This window comes from Papio anubis, chromosome 6, assembly GCF_008728515.1.
Source record: "Papio anubis isolate 15944 chromosome 6, Panubis1.0, whole genome shotgun sequence".
In the NCBI taxonomy this organism is placed as follows: Eukaryota; Metazoa; Chordata; class Mammalia; order Primates; family Cercopithecidae; genus Papio; species Papio anubis.
The window spans coordinates 101,924,863-101,944,619 of NC_044981.1; the positions used below are offsets into that span (position 1 = coordinate 101,924,863).

Genomic DNA, 19,757 nt, shown 5'->3' on the forward strand with positions numbered 1-19,757 from the left:
AGAATAGGATGAAGGGTAAAGAGATCCCTCTGTGTACTACACAGTCCATTTCCTAAGTGTCATGCGCTGTAAATTGGAAAATGGCCCGTCTCCCTCCTGCACCATTCCTGCTATTAACAGACACTTAAAAGCTGACTGTAGTAAGTTTTTTTTTTTTTTTTTTTTGAGACGGAGTCTCACTGTGTCTCCCAGGCTGGAGTGCAGTGGCGTGATCTCGGCTCACTGCAAGCTCCGCCCCCCGGGTTCACGCCATTCTCCCGCCTCAGCCTCCCAAGTAGCTGGGACTACAGGCGCCCGCCACCACGCCCGGCTAGTTTTTTGTATTTTTAGTAGAGACGGGGTTTCACCGTGTTAGCCAGGATAGTCTCGATCTCCTGACCTCGTGATCCACCCGCCTCGGCCTCCCAAAGTGCTGGGATTACAGGCTTGAGCCACCGCGCCCGGCCTGTAGTAAGATTTTTATGAAAGAAGCTCATGTTTCTATGGTAGATAAAACTTTTTTATTCCTTAATTTTTATGAGCTTGACCATTGGCTCCTGATTTTCTTTAAAAAACAAAACAAAACAAAACAAAAAAAACAACCTGGTGCCCCATGAGTCAGCAGAAGGAACACAGCCTTTCGAAAAGGAGTACAACTCGTTAATTGGGTCTGTTGTGCTGGAGGGGGAATTCTTTCCGTAAACAGAAGTACTGTTTGGACATGCATAGAAGAACTAGCAGGAGAAACAGAAGTAGTTGTAATATAGAAGCAAGAAAAGAAGCTTTCTGCCTTTGAATTGTCTTAAACAAGCCAAGAAAATGGTGCCTTTCAGCAGTTATTTCTAACAGACATTTCAGTGATGTTATTTAACAACTTTGAATTCAATAGGTCAATGAGAAAAAGTCTCCTAGATTATCAAGTGCTTTCATCTCAATATAGAATAATACACTTTATTTTATTTCAATTTTTTTTTTAGACAGAGTCTTGCCCTGTCACCAGGCTGGAGTGCAGTGGCACAATCTCGGCTCACTTCAACCTCTGCCTCCCGGGTTCATGCGATTCTCCTGCCTCAGCCTCTCGAGTAGCTGGGACTATAGGCACGTGCCGCCACGCCCAGCTAACTTTTTTGTATTTTTAGTACAGATGGGGTTTCACCATGTTGGCCAGGATGGTCTCCATCTCCTGACCACGTGATCCGCCTGCCTTGGCCACCCAAAGGGCTGGGATTACAGTTGTGAGCCACTGCACCTGGCCAGTAATATTTGTTAATGGCATGTGAACATGACTGTCATACATTATTTATATAATAAGGGTAGACTCACTTCAGGGAAGGGCTCATAAAATCTTTGCATTGAAACACCCTCTAGTGAGTCTGCATTTTTCTCTTTTCATAGCTGGAAAGCATGCCTGTTTAGAACATTTTAGTTCTCATGAAGGAAAGACAGATGCTAATAAATGAATTCTGAATTTTAAAATGATAAAATGCCCTTTAGCCACCCAGTGCTACAAAATTAGAGGTGCAGTCATATACTGGAAGGTCAGGCCAAGCAGAGGTGGACATGTCAGAGGGCGACATAGCTACAGAACCTGCCTGGGATCGTGGTCACTTATGGCAGGCAAAAATATGATGGGCAATTTTAATGTTCTGAGGCTTTCCCTACTAGTAAGATAGTCTTGCAAAGGGCGGAAGTCTTACGATGCACAAAAATTGAGATTTTTCCATCATTCATGTCATCTGAAATAAAGGGCATAAATATTTATTGTCCGATTCTAGTTGGCTAAGAGCTGAACTGCCTCATGTGGGGTAAATGAAGCTAGGAACTAAGATAATTTTAAAGATCAAGGTAACCAGAGAAACCATTGCTATGAGACTTACAGCTGGATACATATTTAAGCTATCTTGTCTTTTCCACCGAGCAGATAGCAGAAGACTGCTGCCTGACGATTGTGGGCAGCCTGGTAACATCCGGCTCCAAGCTAGGCCTGGCCCTGGACCAGAATGCTGACAGCCAGTTCTGGAGCTTGAAGTCCGACGGCAGGATTTACAGCAAGTTGAAGCCAAATTTAGTTTTAGATGTCAAAGGTAAGGGTCACTTCCCTTATTTTTATTGTAATGTGTATGTCTTTTAGTTAAGGAAAAATCTATCCATAACTTTTGAAAATGATGATGAATGTATTATTAGTAGTAACAGTAGAGAGCGCCTACTATGTGCCAGCTGCTGTGTTAACCACTTTCAGTACAGTGTCTCCTGTCATCTTCATAGCCGCCCTATGAGGTCTACATTATCCCCTCTCCCTCTTCTCCCCAATTTTACAGACAAAAGGGAAGTTCAAAGGGGTTGGCCAGTTTAGCCACAATCTCACAGCTGTAACTGCTGAACCAGAATCTGGCCATAGGCTGACTTCAAACCATTTATTTTATTATATTAGACTAAAAATCACAAGCTGAAAGGCCATGATTGCACTTAGTTCAGTAGAGTTGATGATTCTCAAGTATACACGTGACCTTTCATTGAAAGGATCTAAGATCTCAAAGGAATTAACACAGCTTAGAGGATTTCAATGCAATATGTGTTCAGTGAAGCTAATAAGGAGTGAATTGATGGTGCTTGGGGGAAATAAATTTAGGGTGGTGGTCCTCAAACTTTATTTGCATCAGAATCACCTGGAGGGTGGGTTAAACTAGACTGTGGGGCCACATCCTCAGAGACTGAGTCTGTAGGTCTGGGGTGGGGCCTGAGAGTTCCTTTTCTAACAAGTTCCCAGGTGTTGCCAATGCTGCTGGTCTGAGGCCCACACCCGGAGAATCCCCAACGGTCATTTTAAAACAACATAAGAATGACCTAACCTCTGTGTGGGAACTCAGTGAACTAGTGCTGTTGCTATTGACAGGAGCAGACAGTGTTATACTCATGTCATCTGGGGTAATTCTGCTTTAAATTAATGGGCACTTTTTTATTCCCTATCAGGAAAGCACAATTGTTTTGTAAATTTAGCAAACTGGTGATAATGTAATCGTACTACATACTCCATTACTTTTTTAAATTTTTATGAGTATATTACATACTCTATTTTAAATCATCACTACAAAATGACTCAATTTTACTTTAATCAGGGCTTTAGGCCAATGCTGTCATTAAAGTTCAAGATGTAGGGGTAAAGAGCCAGGCGCGGTGGCTCACGCCTGTAATCCCAACACTTTGGGAGGCCGAGGTGGAAGGATCACGAGGTCAGGAGATCGAGACCATCCTGGCTAACTTGATGAAACCCCGTCTCTACTAAAAAACACAAAAAAATTAGCCGGGCGTGGTGGTGGGCACCTGTAGTCCCAGCTACTCGGGAGGCTGAGGCAGGAGAATCGCGTCAACCCGGGAGGCAGAGGTTGCACTGAGCTGAGATTGTGCCACTGCACTCCAGCCTGGGCGACAGAGCGAGACTTCGTCTAAAAAAAACAAGTTGTAGGGGTAAAGAAAGCACTGCAATCTGATTTTTAAAAAGCGACATTTATGGATAATGGAGAATGAGCCTGGACATTTTCATCAGGGGCTTTGGTAGCTGTATGGGGAGCAAAAGTGGCTGTGTCACTTCTGGATGATCACCAGGTAGGTAGTTTGGCCAACCCACTTAAAACAATGGACTTAGAATCATACAGAATCTGAGAAGTTGGAAAGATGCTCAGAGGCAAACAATGCCTTTGCCTTCATTAAGGGGGCACTTAGGGAACACAAACTAAGCACTGCAACTACAGGCTGGATGGAGACCACAAAGATCATATGAAATGCAAGCAGTACCCTTGGATATAAGAAATTAAATGTCATATTCAGAAACTGAACAGTAACATATAGTACAGCTCCCTCACGTTACATCTGGTACAACAGATTTGTCAATATGTAGACAGGTGAAATACTCATTTTATAGGTGATCAACCTGAGGTTCAAACTAGTTAAGATTTACGCACATCTTTCTTTATTCTTATTTTGATAAACTTTATTGCACTAGAGTGCTTCAGTGTTTACAAGAGTTTCAAAATCTCCAGAGACACCAAAGAAATGTGACTGAATTGGAAAAAATGGAGTTTTTGAGGCAATGTTAGAAAAAGTAGGGTATTTAGTTCTCAAAGGAAATCTGACTAAACCTTCCTGTTTTTTACAAATGTGATCTGCTTCCTATGTCCAGGGTGGACGACACTATAATCCTTAGCTAGAGCTTTCTTCTCTTATTCTTTCAACATGTATTCATGGGGTACACACTATGTGGCAGGCTCAGTGCTAGACATGGAGGGCACCAGAGTGAGAAAAAAAAAGCCACCTCCTTAGCTTCAGACAGCTTACGTTCTAGATGCACTAGGCACACAGGATGTCCCTGACTTGCTACATCAGCAGTGGACCAGAAGGAAGGACACCTGACTCCTTGTCTTGGCTCTGACATGAACAGTGGGACTCTACGTTTCTTAAGACTTCTTTTTAAAGCTCCAGAGCCCCTTCCTAAATGACCCTATATAAATTACTCAAGAGCCTGTTGAGTAAGCATAATATCCTGTATATTTGTGAACTCTCAGTAGTACAGTAGCTACAAGAGTCTTTTTTTTTTTTTTTTTTTTTTTTGAGACGGAGTCTCGCTCTGTCACCCAGGCTGGAGTGCAATGACACGATCTTGGCTCACTGCAACCTCCGTCTCCTGGGTTCAAGCAATTCTCCTGCCTTAGCCTCCTGAGTAGCTGGGACTACAGGTGCCTGCCACCACACCCCGCTAGCTACAACAGTGTTAATTCATTGTTAAACAGATTTTAATTTTCTCAGACTGGGAGAATGGTGCCATCTTGTGGACATGAGAAAGCAGCGCGGCACGACCCACACCCCATGCAGAGGAAAATATAAACACTTCCCTTCCTGTTGGTGCACTTAACTAGCAGACCGTGATTTCCATTAGCTACAACTACTGAGCCACTTGTTATCTATTAAAATTGCCCTAAGAGTTATTAGATCACACATCTGTCTTCTAGCTCATCTCCTTATGTTTGGGAAATGAGTTCTTTTGGTAGACATTCATGTATTATTCCAGACCACATACCTTGTAACAACAGTGGAAGCTGATTCATGTTCACTTTAAAAAACATGAAGTCTGTACAATTTACATACTTTCCAAAGGCAAGAGAATGAATCAAATTATTTCTCAAGAACTTTCTAGTCTTCATGATTCTAGTTGAATTTATATGAAAGTATTTTAAGACACCTTTAAAATACAAAAGATACTCTTAAAATACAAAAAGTATTTTAACATACTATAATAATGAAGTATGAAAAGAAACATCGTGGCGTTAATACTTCCTGAAATTTCGGCGGAATATGCTGTGTGTGTCTCTGTCTGGGCAGAGTGTAGCGTTTGCTGGTAGTGGCAACGCTTTTTCCCTACTGCTACAAACTTACACAAAAAGGCCTAAAGCGCCTTACCCTTGTATTCTACAGTACATCTAGCCATACATCTAGCTGTGTAGAGGCTGTAGATTATCGATGATAAATCAGTCTCACAAGAGAAGAGACGATTTCCTTCCTCAACTATAATACCTAGATTTATTGTGTAAATTCTCAAACTTTTTCATATTTTGCTTCAAAGGCGAAAAGAATGTTTATTTCTTCTTGGTCCAAGGAGGAAGCATGCTTTCAATACCGGTCACTCCCTGCATCAAAATGCACAGATTTTTACTATGATGGGGTCTTTGTTGATATATCCTTGGTGCTGAGGTTTATGCTAAAAAAAGGATAAGTCATCTGAGGGGATCTTTATTCTACATTGGAAAAAAAAATCAGATAACCCTTTTGTTAATGATACTTCCCCAAAGAAAGAAGCCATGAGGCTGTTTATAGCACTAAAGTATCTGAAACATCTAGTAAGCACCTTTGGAAAATCTTACAAACATTCTGGTAAAAGGGAGTTAGAGAGTTCATGATAATAGTTTTACAATGCAATGGTACTCAGCATCTTAAATGCTATGAAGTTTTATCCACCGAGTCCCCAGTAGTGACAATGCTACCCTGTCCCTTTGTGTACTTCCGGGTGTCATTCAAACCTTCCCTTTGACCTAATACAGCCCGTTTTCATTGTTCATGCAAATGCTGTTCCTCAATAACCATTCCTCCCACCTTCCCACTACTGCCAGGACTGCCTGCTCTTTCCTCACTGGTGTCTCGAATCCACCATCTCACCACCAAATATATGTTAGTCTCTTTACTCCTTTTCCCTTCTCTTGAGTTTTCCCAGTTCCCTTGAATTTCAGACATTGTACGAGTGACTGTGGACTAGCTCCTAAGAACTGGGTAGAAAAAGGAGCCCATGAGGTGGGATGTCCTGTGTGAAGCTGCTGGTGCCCCGATGATGGGATCTGGACAGATTCACCTATGGCAGGTTGACCCTGTCATCCCACAGGGGCTCAGGCTTCCCTCCCTGCCTTGCCTCCTTGAGGCATGCCGTTCTACACCTTGTTTACTTGCTTACTTTTGCTGTACTGGTGTTGGGAAAATTGTGTCTACTATAGACCCTTCACCATGGGCACATTCATCTTTTATTATTTTCCTTCCTTTCTTTTAGGGGGCACACAGTATGATCAAAATCACATTATCCTCAACACTGTCAGCAAAGAGAAGTTTACCCAAGTGTGGGAAGCCATGGTCCTATAAACCTGAACAAAGAAGGAAGAAGAATCTTCTGGAGGTCCTTCCAGTCACCTTATTTTTTAAAAAGGACAATGCTGATGGAAGATCCAACTGGAAAGTGGATCAACTCCTCCTTCATTGATTCTAAATTCAACCTTAAATCATGCTGCCATGACTCAGAGAACTTACTCATCGTTTCAAAAGACTATCATAGCTTTAAGCCAATAATTTGTCCTCCTTTCATTTCTTGCCTTTCATTTTTGGTAGCTGCTTAAACAGGTTGCCTAATTAGCAGCTTTTGGGTGATTTTTTAAAATGTTATACCAAGACTTCAAGACTGTGTACATTTTAAATTATTTCCAAAGATAGTGACAGGAGAGAACTGGAACAAATCTACCAACTTTGTAGGCCTACAAAGCCCTTACACTTTAAAGGGTAAGATAAAGGCTTAGGTTTGAAAGGTAGAGAACTGTTTAGCATCTGAGAAGAAATACTTAATTAGGCCTGTAATTTTGGTTCTTGGCCTTAAACACTTTCTGGAACCTTAAAATATGCTGCATAGCACAGTAGGAAAGCCTTAGGTCTTCACACCTTTAAGGAACTCTAAACAAAATATTACTTTCCTTTAGTTCATATTAAAAACTAATGCAGTTTAAAAATTTCATGTCAAAGTATGATAACAGTTGTTAGTAGGATTTGAATTATTAATTTTTTGATTCAGGGTCTCACTCTGTCACCCAGGCTGGAGTACAGTGGTGCAATCGCGGCTCACTGCAGCCTCTACCTCCCTAGGCTCAGGTGATCCTCCCACCTCAGCCTCCCAAGTAGCTGGGCCTATAGGCACACACCACCAAGCCCAGCCAATTTTTGTTTTTCTGTAGAGATGGGGTTTCACCATGTTGCCCAGGCTGATGTCGAACTTCTGGGCTCAAGCAATCTGCTCGCCTCAGCCTCCCAAAATGCTGGGATTACAGGCCTGAGCCACTGCGCCCAGCCAGGATTTGAATTATTTTAACTCATCCATGGGCTGCCCTAGAATGTCACAAATGAGTGTGGTTTAATGCCTTTCTTATAGCTGCTACTGGAACACTATTATCATGACCTAATTTATGAGCCATCCTTACTCATCTACAAGCGCTGAAGCAATGTTATATACATTTTTGCTAAACTCAGATTTGTTAGCCTAATTTCTTGCCCTTCTATCCACCTGCATCTGCACATGGCCTGCATGGGGCTGCCTGCCCTGCAGTGTTCTATAGCCATTGCTTCGGGGTACAGCTGTTGGTGGACAGCCTCAGGTCCTGGGGGCACTATAGCCACTAAATGAGGTGTGAAAGGCTCAAGAGGATGACCAGCAATTATCCCCAGAAAGTGAAGGAAAAGAGACCTTCAGGGATGTTGCTGGTCAAGTCTTGGAACTCATGATTTGACTGAAGTCAAATCAATCTTCAAGCAGTCTTGGAACCCTCAACTGCAGTAAGCATTTCAAGAATGCAAACATACTGCTTAACTACTGACGAGACACTGGCCCATACGCTGCTGTTCAAACTGGGTTCTAGCTTTGAAGAACAAAAGTGCTAAACATTTCCTTGAATATATTCTTCCTCTTTTTGTCCTCATCACTCAATACTGGTGCTCTTATCACACGTAGAACAACTCGTTTCTTTTCCATCTATTCAAGTGTGTTTCTAATTCTAAAATGCTGATCTTCTCTGGAGCCTGTGGTAGGCAATTCCGGTCACTGGAATAGTTTATCTTGTTTTAAAATATTATTGGCGCTGGTACAACAGCATCCGACGTATCTGTCTTGTTCCTAGATGTATAGCTTTGAATTTAGGCCTTTTGTGTATACCATTACAATGTGGTGGGGTAAGACAGTCTACAATGGCCTGTGCTGAGCTGATCTCTTAAATAAACTTGCTTCTGGTTAACTATGTTGATGAAATCTGAGAGTCCATTCAGTAGCCCTCATCTAACCCTTCAAAGAGAGTCAGCTAGCAGATTAGAAACAAATGTCTGATTAGGATGAAGCAGGTTTGAGGGGTGCTGGTTTAACAGCAAGAAAGTGTTGCTGACACTCTTTCCAAACGCCATGGTTTCTGAGTGGAAATGAGGATGAGTGAGGTCCTGGCTCAAGTATTTTACTCCCACTACCACCTGGGAGCCCTCCAGGAAAAGAGCTGAGGCTGCTCCAGATGGAATTCAAGAGCAGTTGGTATTTACACCTGGAAAATCAGACTTTTTTTTCTTTTGAAATAACTCGGTAGTAAGACCAGACCAGCAATTCTAGAGAAAAGCCTACATCTAACATACATGCTACCAAACGAGTGTCTAACAGGAATAAACCAAGCAGAAATCTCAAAACAGGTCTACATCAAAAGTTAAAGGAAGCATTTCAGGTGCAATACTGAGGATGAGTATATTAGGAAGTAAAAACACTTACCGTAAATGAATATGCAAAAGTGCACACTGCAATGGGTTGACTGGAGAGAGATCTAAATGTAAACATTTGACATCAAAGTGGCGAGCTTTGGACTCCATTGGAAGGCTGCAATTTCCATGGAAAAGCCCTCAGAGAAGCATGTTTCAATTGCCGAAACAGGCCTAACCCTTATGCAAGACGTAAGGGTTTTGACAAGTTAGAAACTCTGCCCTCACCTTTCAATATTAGGAGCATAAACAAATGAATCACCAGCCAGATTTTTATAAATGACACTAAGAGACTTAGATGTGGTGACCACATTATGATGGAGGAACAAAAAAGGAAACCTTGGTCAGTTAGAATGGTGCTCGGTGATTAATTCAAGAAGAACTAGCTTTAAATGATCTCTTCATGCTGACATCCATCCATACACTGAAAGTTTTAGTATGGTACATGAAGATGATCAAGCCCAGCACGGTGGTTCACGCCTGTAATCCCAACACTTTGGGAGACTGACGTGGTGGATCGCTTAAGCCCGGGCGTTTGAGACCAGCCTGGGTAACATGGCGAAACTCTCTACTAAAAATACAAAAAATTAGCTGGGTGTGGTGGTGCATACCTGTAGTCCTAGCTACTTGAGAGGATGAAGCAGGAGAATCGCTTAAGGTCAAGGCTGCAATGAGCTGTGATTGTGCCACTGCACTCCAGCCTAGGTGACAAAGCAAGACCCTGTCTCAAAAACAAAAAAGACAATAAAGTAGTTTAAGCTAGTAAAATGGAAGGTGCCACAGCAACCTGCAAAGCCAGTGTGAAAGAACAGCTTGAAAAAACCTGGAATTTTTACTGACTACAGAGAAGTTCAGGTGCTGGTATTTTTATATCGATTACTGGCCAAAATGGTGTGCTTATTTTTTAAAGCTTGTATCATGGAATTTATCATCTAATCTGGAAAAAATGCTAGAAAAAAATTTGGGCTCACAGGCACTCACCAAATAAGAACGCCAACAATCAGTAAACTGCATTTTTATTTAGACAACATTAATTACAGTCTTTCCTCGTGCGTGTCCTCTTTCCACCTTCAGGAAGGCTTCTGGAACTTTAGAAAAAGGAAAGATTTGTTCAATAACTGGCCGGATCTGTAAAACATAAGAGGTTGACCAGTGGATAAAAAAGCCTACATCTTTCAAGGCAGATGACATTGGTAATTAGTTTCTTCACAGTGTCCCTCAAGCCACAGTCTCTCTTGAGTGTCTCTCCAGTGGACCCAGGTCAGGTTGTCACACGGGCCATGATGCTGCCTCCATTCCTGCCTCACTGCTGCTTCTCTCTTTGCGGCCCTTCCCACCCCACTGCCCAGTCTTACTTCTCCTCCATGCTGGTCTGTCACTCTCCTACTCAGAACCCTTCAACAGCTCCCACCCTGGCATTCGAAGACCAATAGCATCCTGAGCTCAGCCCTCATCCAGATTCCACGCTTTCCCAAAACGCTCTACTTGTCCTTTTCTCCACCTGGTATGTTTATGCCTCTGCTGGTACAAGTCAGTAGGCCCAGAAATCCTTCTCCTGTGAAAATTCTACCGCCCTTCCCGTCCAGGTGTCACAGTGTCTTTCCTCATGCCCCAGTTTGCAACGTGTTGTCCCTTTCAACTACCACAGGAACCATGTGGCCTTCTTCACAGACTGTACTTGTTTACAGCTGAGTACCCATCTCAGTCACTCTGTGCTGTATGGTAAATAACAAAGAGAACATCCCAAGGTCCTTGCTGTATGTATCCATCTGGCCCCTTACAGAAAGTGCATGGAAATAGTGTGTGTGTTTCTTTTTTTTTTTTTAATTTGTTCAGTGTTTGGCATATCTACCCAACCAGAGCATAAAGTACCTGTGGGACAGGGGACTAGGCCACTTTGTTTGCATCCCCCACAACACCCAGCATAATGCTAAACATACGGTAGGAGCTTCATCAATGTCACTTAGGTGAAAGCTAATAAGGTAAGTGGGGGGAAAAGCATCTTATGTGAGCTTTCTGGGCTTCGAGAATACTTGGCCCAGGCTGGAGCTGCCCTGGCAGGCTTTGCTAAACAACGGTGCGCTGGTTACAATTTACAAGAAAGCCATTCCAGCCAGCTCATGCATGTTTCAGTGCTGCTGGGTCTTCTCACTGCACTATCAGTAATGCCAGCAACCTCCTTCTGAAACTAGGTCCCAGGTAACGTCCTCTCTCTGCATGCAGAAATCCAACTGAATTCTTCCTTTTCAAAACCTTAAGCAAATATCCACGGTTATCCACTGGGTATCTCAGTGGCCCGCCTCCCATAGCTCCACTGGCAGGGGTAAGTTATCAGAGGGCGTAAGCCAACTCATCCATTTTACAACGCCTTTCCTTTTACAAGAGGAAGAAGTGTTATTGTGACATTCAGATGCATCTGATGAACCTTCCTCGTGGATGACTTCACAGCCCAGCCACCAGAAAAGCATCTTAGACTCCAAAAGTTCCCTTCTCCAAAGAGCTGAAAATACTTTTGTACCCGCAAATCACAATCAGCTCATAATAAAAGCAACAGCTGGCACCTCCTGGCCTCACTATGTGCCAGACACTGTTTCAGGGGCTCCTAGATTTCATCTCATTTAACCCCCATAACCATTTTCTGGGGTAAATACTGTTATTCCCATTTTACAGATGAATAAATCAAGGCACAGAGTTAAATAAGTTGCCCAATGTCACATTTCTGATAAATGGCAAGTCAGGATTCAACTTGGTGCCATCATCTGCTATCACCACTATGCACTGAGCCTTTCCTATAGCATCTGCTGCTGTCTACACCTACCCCTAAAACCTTAAAGGAGGGGAAAAGTAGCCAAGGACTGTAAGGATTTATTACAGTCTGCATGTCGGCCTGCCTGCCTTGTGCCAGCTGAGGACCTGGTCTCTAGACCCTGTGTCCAGGCCACCAAGATGACAGACGTGTGGTACACAGGTGCCATCCACACCTATGGAGGACATCACTATTGCTGATCCCCCGCAAGCTGAGCATGACCTCAGAATCTTCACCACTGCAGCCACTATTAACTGCTCTGAGCTGGCTTGTGAGACGAAGCCTATTTGTCTTCCATTCTCTCCAAGAATAAGGCAGAGGACTGTGGTGAGTCCCACTTTGGGGTGGATTGCATTAATGTTGCTGAATGGAATGGGATGCATTGTTTCTTGGCCAAGCACAGTGGCTCACATCTGTAATCCCAGCACTTTGGGAGGCCGAGGTGAGCTGATCACCTGAGGTCAGGAGTTTGAGACCAGCCTGGCCAACATGGTGAAACCCATCTCCACTAAAAATACAAAAATTAGCTGGGTGGGTTGGTGTGTGCCTGTAATCCCAGCTACTCAGGAGGCTGAGAGGCATGAGAATCGTTTGAACCCAGGAGGTGGAGGCTGCAGTGAACTGAGATCACGCCATTGCACTCCAGCCTGGGCAACAGAGTGAGACTCTGTCACCAAAACAAGCAAACAAAAAAAAACAGTTGTTTCCTGTATGTCCCACATGAGACCTGCAACAATCACTCCCCCAAAGCCCCTGGGACACTGTTTTCAGGATGCTGTTTACCTGGAAAAGGAATCACCCAAATGCATGCTTAAAATGCAGAATCCAAGGCCTCCCGTTAGAACAACTACATCAGAACCTGTAGGGGTGGGGCAGAAACAATGCTTCCCCAGTGATCTGCATGTACCCTAAAGTGGGACTCACCCAGCCCTCTGCCTTATTCTTGGGATCCCTAACTTGTACCATGCACATACCCATCCATTCCACAGACTGACAAAGTGTCCGCCTCCTAAGGCACTAATCCAAAACAGACTGAACTCAATGTTCAATTTAGAGCTCTGACTGGGGACACAGATCCTGAACTGATGACACAGGGAGCTTAGAGTTACTGCCCACTTTAATCTGGCTGGTCAGGCCTATTGTGGCAAATAACCCGAGAGGGCTGACCACGGCATAATGAGTCATTCAGCAGTTCCCGTAAGTGACAATGGAGAAAAAGGTTTCCAAGTGAAGGCCGGCAAATGCCACTGTTGGCTGAATCTGTAACAGCAAACAGAGATTAACTGGATAATGAGACAGTGTCTATGTACAGCCTCACATCAGACCTAGAATACTTGTTTGTTAAGGACAAAGGGATCAGAGTTAAAATCCAGAGAGGGGAAAGAAAGGTTACTCGCAGTGAAGTGGGGACGTTTATGTGATGACGCTGCTGTAGTCCACCTGGCACAGGGAGCCCTGTTATAAAGCGGGCAGGCTCAACGGCACGCTTCCCACTGTGCAGACACACAAGGCTCACGGCCGGCCAGAAGACGCCCACAGCAGCAGCCCTCATTCAGTTTTGGATTCATGTGTGGGGTGCTGATTGTGCCTCGCATCCCTGATACAAAGGCTGAACCAAGCCAAACACCAAGATTTGGCACCTGCTGCCTGACATCCCTTCTGGGAGAACGTAGGGATGATGGGAACCTCAACCTCTCTGGTGTGACCTTGGAACATTGCTGCTTACCAGCCCCTGGGCAAGTCCTCCTTCCTGCTGAGGCAAAACCCTCTCTAATGCTTGAGGGGAAGACAGTACAGAAAACCTCTCACTACTGCAAGAGCATGAGGCTGCTGGTGGAGAAGGACACTGTCTAGGCAGCCATGGCAGCAGGCTGAGGTTTTCCCTCAATTCCCATTTTCCCAGTGAGAATCACAAAACCGTAGAGTTAACATATCCAAGTGTGCCTCTTTTGATAGATTAGGAAACTGAAGTGCAAGTGACTGAGTGGTAAGTGTAAGGTCAGAGCTGTCAACAGCAGAGCCAAAACAAGGACCTAGGACTCCGGAATGTCGCTACTGCATGGGATGGATGTAATCTGGGAAGTCACAGTCTGTTCCACTTCTTTTCCTAGACCCTTGGCCTCTTCTTCCACCAGGCATAGAGGCTGCAGATCTCAGAGGGTGAGGTGTGTGAGGGGACGCTGACAGGTGACAAACACCAAGGAAGACCTAAGGGCTCCTGGTCTGAGTCCAAATCCACACACCTGTGGACAGGCACCAGGACCGCAGTTCCAGCACTACCTCCTGGACAGGTATGCCCCTGACCTCTGTGATAGGTTCACTATTTCCAGGGTGGCGGTAAAGAAGAAGAAGGGAACTTAAACTAAGTCTACCTTTAGATAAAAAGAAGACAAAAGAAAGAGGTGAATTTTGCTCCCAGTTGCTGTTTCTTGGAAACTTCCTGCCCCAGATGGCAAACTCAAAACTGGAAGACAAGGTGAGACAGGAGGGGGATGGCAGATGGGGGAACCCTCCAGGGAGTAAATGTGCCATTTGGGAAAGCATCAAGGACTTGTCCCCAGGTACCCCTAAAAAATGCACTTCCAACAGCCAGAAAGTGAGAGGAGAAACCCCATATAAATTTGCTCATAGAAACTATTTCAGTAGCATCAGGAAACTTCAGAAGCATTGAGGCCATGAGATCCATGAGATACTTGCCATATCAGGCAAGGCAGCCCTCTTCCAGTGTGGTCCTAGGGATTCAGTCCCTCATCATTACCTTCTTTCCATAGAGCAAACTCCAGTGGCAATAAGGAACTTAAGGTTTAGAACGTACTTCATTGCTAAACGAGGGCCCAACTATTCAAGACGGACCTGGGAAATCACCTACCTCAGAACTCATTACATTTTTCTCGAAAGCTGCTGTGTCCAATATGGTAGCCTCTAGACACGTGACTATTTACGTTAATCAAAAGTAAGTAATTAAAATGAAAAAGTCAGTCTCTCAAGTTGCATTTGCTACATTTCAAGTGCTCAGTGGCGTAGTGGCCACCAAGTGAATACTGCAGACAGAGAACATTTCCATCACTGCACAACGTTCCAAAGGACAGGCTGCTCGAAAGGTAACTGAGTGTGACCAACACACTTCTCCACCATCTACTGGGTCAAGTAAGTGCTAGTGGGCCTTCAGTAAGTGTTCTGAATTGAACTCAAATATGGTGCATAGGAACTATTCTGATGCTGGCTAAAATCAATCAACTGAGAAATCTATATCACTGCTCAACCAAAATGCGTGGCTGGCATCTAAGATTTTGAATATACCTGTGAACATTAAGTTCCTAACATCAGAAGGCTTACTAATTACATGAAGAATATATATGTGTAAATAAACATTCAAAAATATCTTCCTGGCTATGTGCAGTGGCTCACACCTATAATCTTAGCATTTTGGGAGGCCCAGGCAGGCAGATCACTTGAGCTCAGGAGTTCGAGACCAGCCTGGGAAACATGGCAAAACCTTGTCTCTACAAAAAATACAAAAAATTGAGCTGGTCAGGGGCATACCTGTCCAAGAGGTAGTGCTGGATAGTGCTACATGGGGGGCTGAGGTGGGATGATCGCTTGAGACCAGGAGGTCAAGGCTGCAGAGAGCTGAGATCATACCACTACACTCCAGCCTGGATGACAAAGTGAGACCTTGTCTCAAAAAAAAAAAAAAAAAAAATTAAAAAAAAAAAAAAAGATCGTCCTACCATGCTTGATTTCTAGCCATCTAGTTTCCCTCCTCAGGAGCAACCAAGATTTCTAGCTGCTCTCATATCCTTTTCAGATATTTTATGTATTGTGGTAGGCAGAATAATGGCCCCCAAAGATATTCACATCCTAATTCCCAAAATGTGTGAATCTGGCACCTTACACGGCAAAAGAACTTTGCTGGTATGATTAAGGTTAAGGATCCTGAGATGCAGAGATTATCCTGGATTATCCAAGTGGGCCCAGTGTAATTTCAGGGTCCTTATAAGAGGAAGGCAGGAGGGTTAGAGGTCAAAGATTAACAGAAGCAGAGGTTGGAGTGATGAAGCCACAAGTCAAGGGAGATACAGCCTCTAGAAGCTGGAGAAGGCAAGGAAACAGATCCTCCCCTATAGCCTGCTTCCAGGAGGAATGCAGCCCTGCCCACACATCTGGACTTCTGACCAAAATCTTATTATAAGATAATAAATTTGTGTTGTCTTAAGTCACCACATTCATAATAATTTGTTACAGCAATAAGAAACTAATACATGCATATATAAGCAAATATGTATAGATATTTTCCTTCAAAACACAGTTACACAGTCCTTCTTAGCAGCAGTTATTATCTGAAGACTGCCTCACCACCACCTCTTCTCAGTCCTGCAAGATACTGAGAAATACAAGATGACAGAGTAAAATACCAAGAATTCAAACTCTAGGTAACAATGTCTGGATGATTATTTAAGCAGAAAACAATGAAGGCTGTAGAAGGAACTGTTCTAAGGATCAAAAGACCTGGGCCCTGCCTATGTGACCTTGAGCACATCATTTAATTTCTTAGGGCCTCTGTCCCTTCAAATGTGACATCACGGCAGGATGGGGGATAAAGGGATGAAGACAGTAAACTGGACAAGTGAAAGGCTTTCTTCTTTCCAGTCTGTGAGTATGCTATTCAATGGCATATGCGTGACCTGAATATAATTTGTGCTATATCTCCCCCCACCAAAAAGTAAGTGTGTTAAATAGAATGAAAATAGGAACTGTTTTTTGTGCTTAGGAGAAAATGCCAATAAACTGTAGGCACAAGGCACGTCAGTACCAACCCATTACGCTTAAGGGGCTAATTATAAATCATTCTTTTTGAGAATGCTCAGAACAGTAGTTTGCAAACTGGTGTCCAGGAGCCCAGGGCTCCTTGGCTGTGTGGAGCAGCTGTGAGGAAACAGAACATTTGCGAGGGAGGTCACTCCCTGCCACCACTTCACCTGCAGAGCAGCTCCTCCTCTGCCTATTCTGTAAACCGGAGCTTGGCCTGACTGGGTTTCAGTTAAAAAACATTTAACTACTAGTTTAAGATAAGGATGGCAAACTTTTTCTGTAAAGAGTTAAATAGTGAATGTTTTAGGCTTTGCAGGCTTCACATGGTCTAAGTTCTCTTCTTCATTTTTTTTTTTTAACAAATCTTTAAAAATGTAAAAACCAGCCAGGTGCGGTGGCTCACGCCTGTAATCCCAGCACTTTTGGAGGCCAAGGTGGGTGGATCACAAGGTCAAGAGATTGAGACCATCCTGGCCAACATGGTGAAACCCCGTCTCTACTAAAAATACAAAAAATTAGCTGGGTGTGATGGTGGGTGCCTGTAGTCCCAGCTACTTGGGAGGCTGAGACAGAAGAATCGCTTGAACCCAGGAGGTAGAGGTTGCAGTGAGCCGAGATTGTGCCACTGCACTCTAGCCTGGCAACAGAACAAGACTCTGTCTCAAAAAAAAAAAAAAGGAAGTAAAAACCATTCGTGGCTCAGAGGACGTGCAAAAATAGGCCTTAGATTGAATGTGGCCCACAGGCTGTAGTTTGCCAACCACTTTATCAAACTGAAATTGTGCCCAGATTGGATGAATATGGAGTCCTACGACACACAATAAGCCTTCGTGACAATAGTCATGTGAAAACAATGCTTAAGACTCGATCTCCAGGAAAAACAGACTGTGAGATCCCCACATACTTAGGAAATTTCAGCTCCTCTTCACTTTTGAGCCTGACAATGGTGAGCACATTAAAGGCAGGAAACCTTAATTCCAAAAACATTTACTGAGTGCTGCACTGGGAGAAAGCAAAGGTAGGGTTGGTGTTCATAAAGAAGGCAGAAGGACGATGCTATTAATGGATTGACAGAGAGTGCTCATTACTGTGGATATTAACTCGGTGGCTTCTCCATTTCTACTGGGGCATGCAGGGCTAAGAAGCTGAATTTAGACTCCGTCAGTGATACTCATTCATCCAGATTCTTTTTTTTTTTCCCTTGAGATGGGATTGCCCTATGTTGCCCAGGCTGGTCTTGAACTCCTGGGCCCAAGTGATCCTCCCAACTCAAATTTTTAAGTAGCTGGGATCACAGGCATGAGCCACCACACCCAGCTCAGATATTAAGACAGTTTAAATCACAAGTAACCAGTAACTAGATCTTCTTCACGTTCTCTAATGAGGTAAAATGGTTCAGAGAGTAAGATAATGGGTAAGTAAAGAGAGAAGAGGCCTAGAAGGTAGGCCACAGGAGAAATTCCAGACAATAAATATATATACTAGATTTTCAAAAGCTGTATATTTTAGTATCTATCAAAGGCCAAGCGCAGTGGCTCATGTCTGTAATCCCAGCTCTTTGGCAGGCCAAGGCAGGTGGATCATTTGAGGTCAGGAGTTCGAGATCAGTTTGGCCAACATGGTGAAACCCTGTCTCTCCCAAAAACACAAAAATGAGTCAGGTGTGGTGACAGGCACCTGTAATCCCAGCTACTCAGGAGGCTGAGGCAGGAGAATTGCTTGTACCCAGGAGGCGGAGGATGCAGTGAGATGAGATCACACCACTGCACTCCAGCCTTGGTGACAGAGCAAGACTCTATCTCAAAAAAAAAAAAAAGAAATCTATCAAAATTATAAATGCATATATCTTTTGACTCAGCAATTCCATTTCCATGAACAGAAATGGTTATATATACAATGAGGTACTAAACATAAATACTGGATTATCCACTGAAGCAAAAGACTGAAATTCAACAAATTATGGTGTACCCATACAAATACTATGCAGCTGTTAAAAAAAGAATGAGAAAGCTTTTATATCCTGACATTAAACAAAGTTGAAGATGTGCTGTTAAAAAAAAAAAAAAAGCAGGTTGCAGAACAGTATGTTATCCATTTGTGTTAGGAAAGAAAGAAGAGAAAGAGAGGAAAAAAATTATTTTTCCTGTTTTTATAGAGTATCTTTGGAATACCCAAGAAACTGGTAATATTGGCTGCATCTGACAAGCAGAATCTCAGTGACTGAGATATAGCAGTCAAAAGAAGATTTCTTGAAATAACTTTCCATTTTTAGGGTTTTTGAACCTTATGAATGTATTTTTTCAAAGTTCAAGTATTTTACAAGAGTTGGCTCTGTTGTTTCACAGCTTTTCACCATCAGAAAACAACTGTAGCTCTTCTAACAGTTACCTGCTAATGAGAATCATGAAGGCTCAGCCAAAGCTTGGAAGAATTTAAATGTCCTCCTCCAATTTAACAAATCTCTACTAACCACACAACACGTAAGTAAGCTCTGTTGTGTTATTCTTTCCAACTTCCCAGGATAAAAAGGCAATGACCTCTCACATCCACACAGAAGCAGGGACACGACAAGAGAGCTGGCCTCACTGAGGCATCCAGTGCCACATACCAACTTCACAGTCCCAGAACCCCTCATTGACAGAAACGACACCCAAGCCCAAACAGCCCGTGTAGGAGAGGAGAATCAAAGCACAAGGCACATTTGCTCACTCAACCTCCTTGGAGAATACTTCAAGGACATCGTTTTTTGTTATTGTTTATCATGCCCTATTTTAGCCATTACCAGTTATCTGCCAAATGTAATAGGTAGATACATACAAGTCACCTCTCATCTCTGTTGGGTAAACAGTAATTTCCAGGCAGAGAGAGTCCCAATATTTTGAATACAGAAGAGCAGTGGTAAGCATGTGAACAGCCTGGATCAGATATCAGGACAAACACAAACGTGGACTTCTGGAGGACAAAGACCTCTCTAATAATGGGGTTCCAACCACACGCAGCACTTACTTGATGATAATCCATTCTCTCCTTCCTAGAAATAAAATAAACATTCTTGTGGGATATGGGAGAACCCTACAAA

General features: G+C 43.4%; 2 protein-coding genes across 4 annotated transcripts in view; one reads left to right on the top strand and one right to left on the bottom strand.

Moving 5' to 3' along the window:
- The window catches only part of CRYBG1 (crystallin beta-gamma domain containing 1), a 58,126-nt gene extending 49,551 nt beyond the window's left edge, over positions 1-8,575 (top strand). The window contains exons 19-20 of the mRNA XM_021937648.2: positions 1,901-2,063; positions 6,566-8,575. Coding sequence (XP_021793340.2) covers positions 1,901-2,063; positions 6,566-6,654 — 252 coding nt within the window. The 3' untranslated portion in view covers positions 6,655-8,575. The remainder of the gene's footprint in view (positions 1-1,900; positions 2,064-6,565) is intronic.
- A 1,484-nt stretch (positions 8,576-10,059) lies between these two features.
- The window catches only part of RTN4IP1 (reticulon 4 interacting protein 1), a 55,420-nt gene continuing 45,722 nt past the window's right edge, over positions 10,060-19,757 (bottom strand). For all 3 annotated transcript variants that reach the window (XM_021937650.2, XM_009205766.4, XM_021937649.2), the window contains one exon: positions 10,060-10,188. In XM_021937650.2, the coding sequence (XP_021793342.1) occupies positions 10,081-10,188 (108 nt within the window). In that variant the 3' untranslated portion in view covers positions 10,060-10,080. The remainder of the gene's footprint in view (positions 10,189-19,757) is intronic.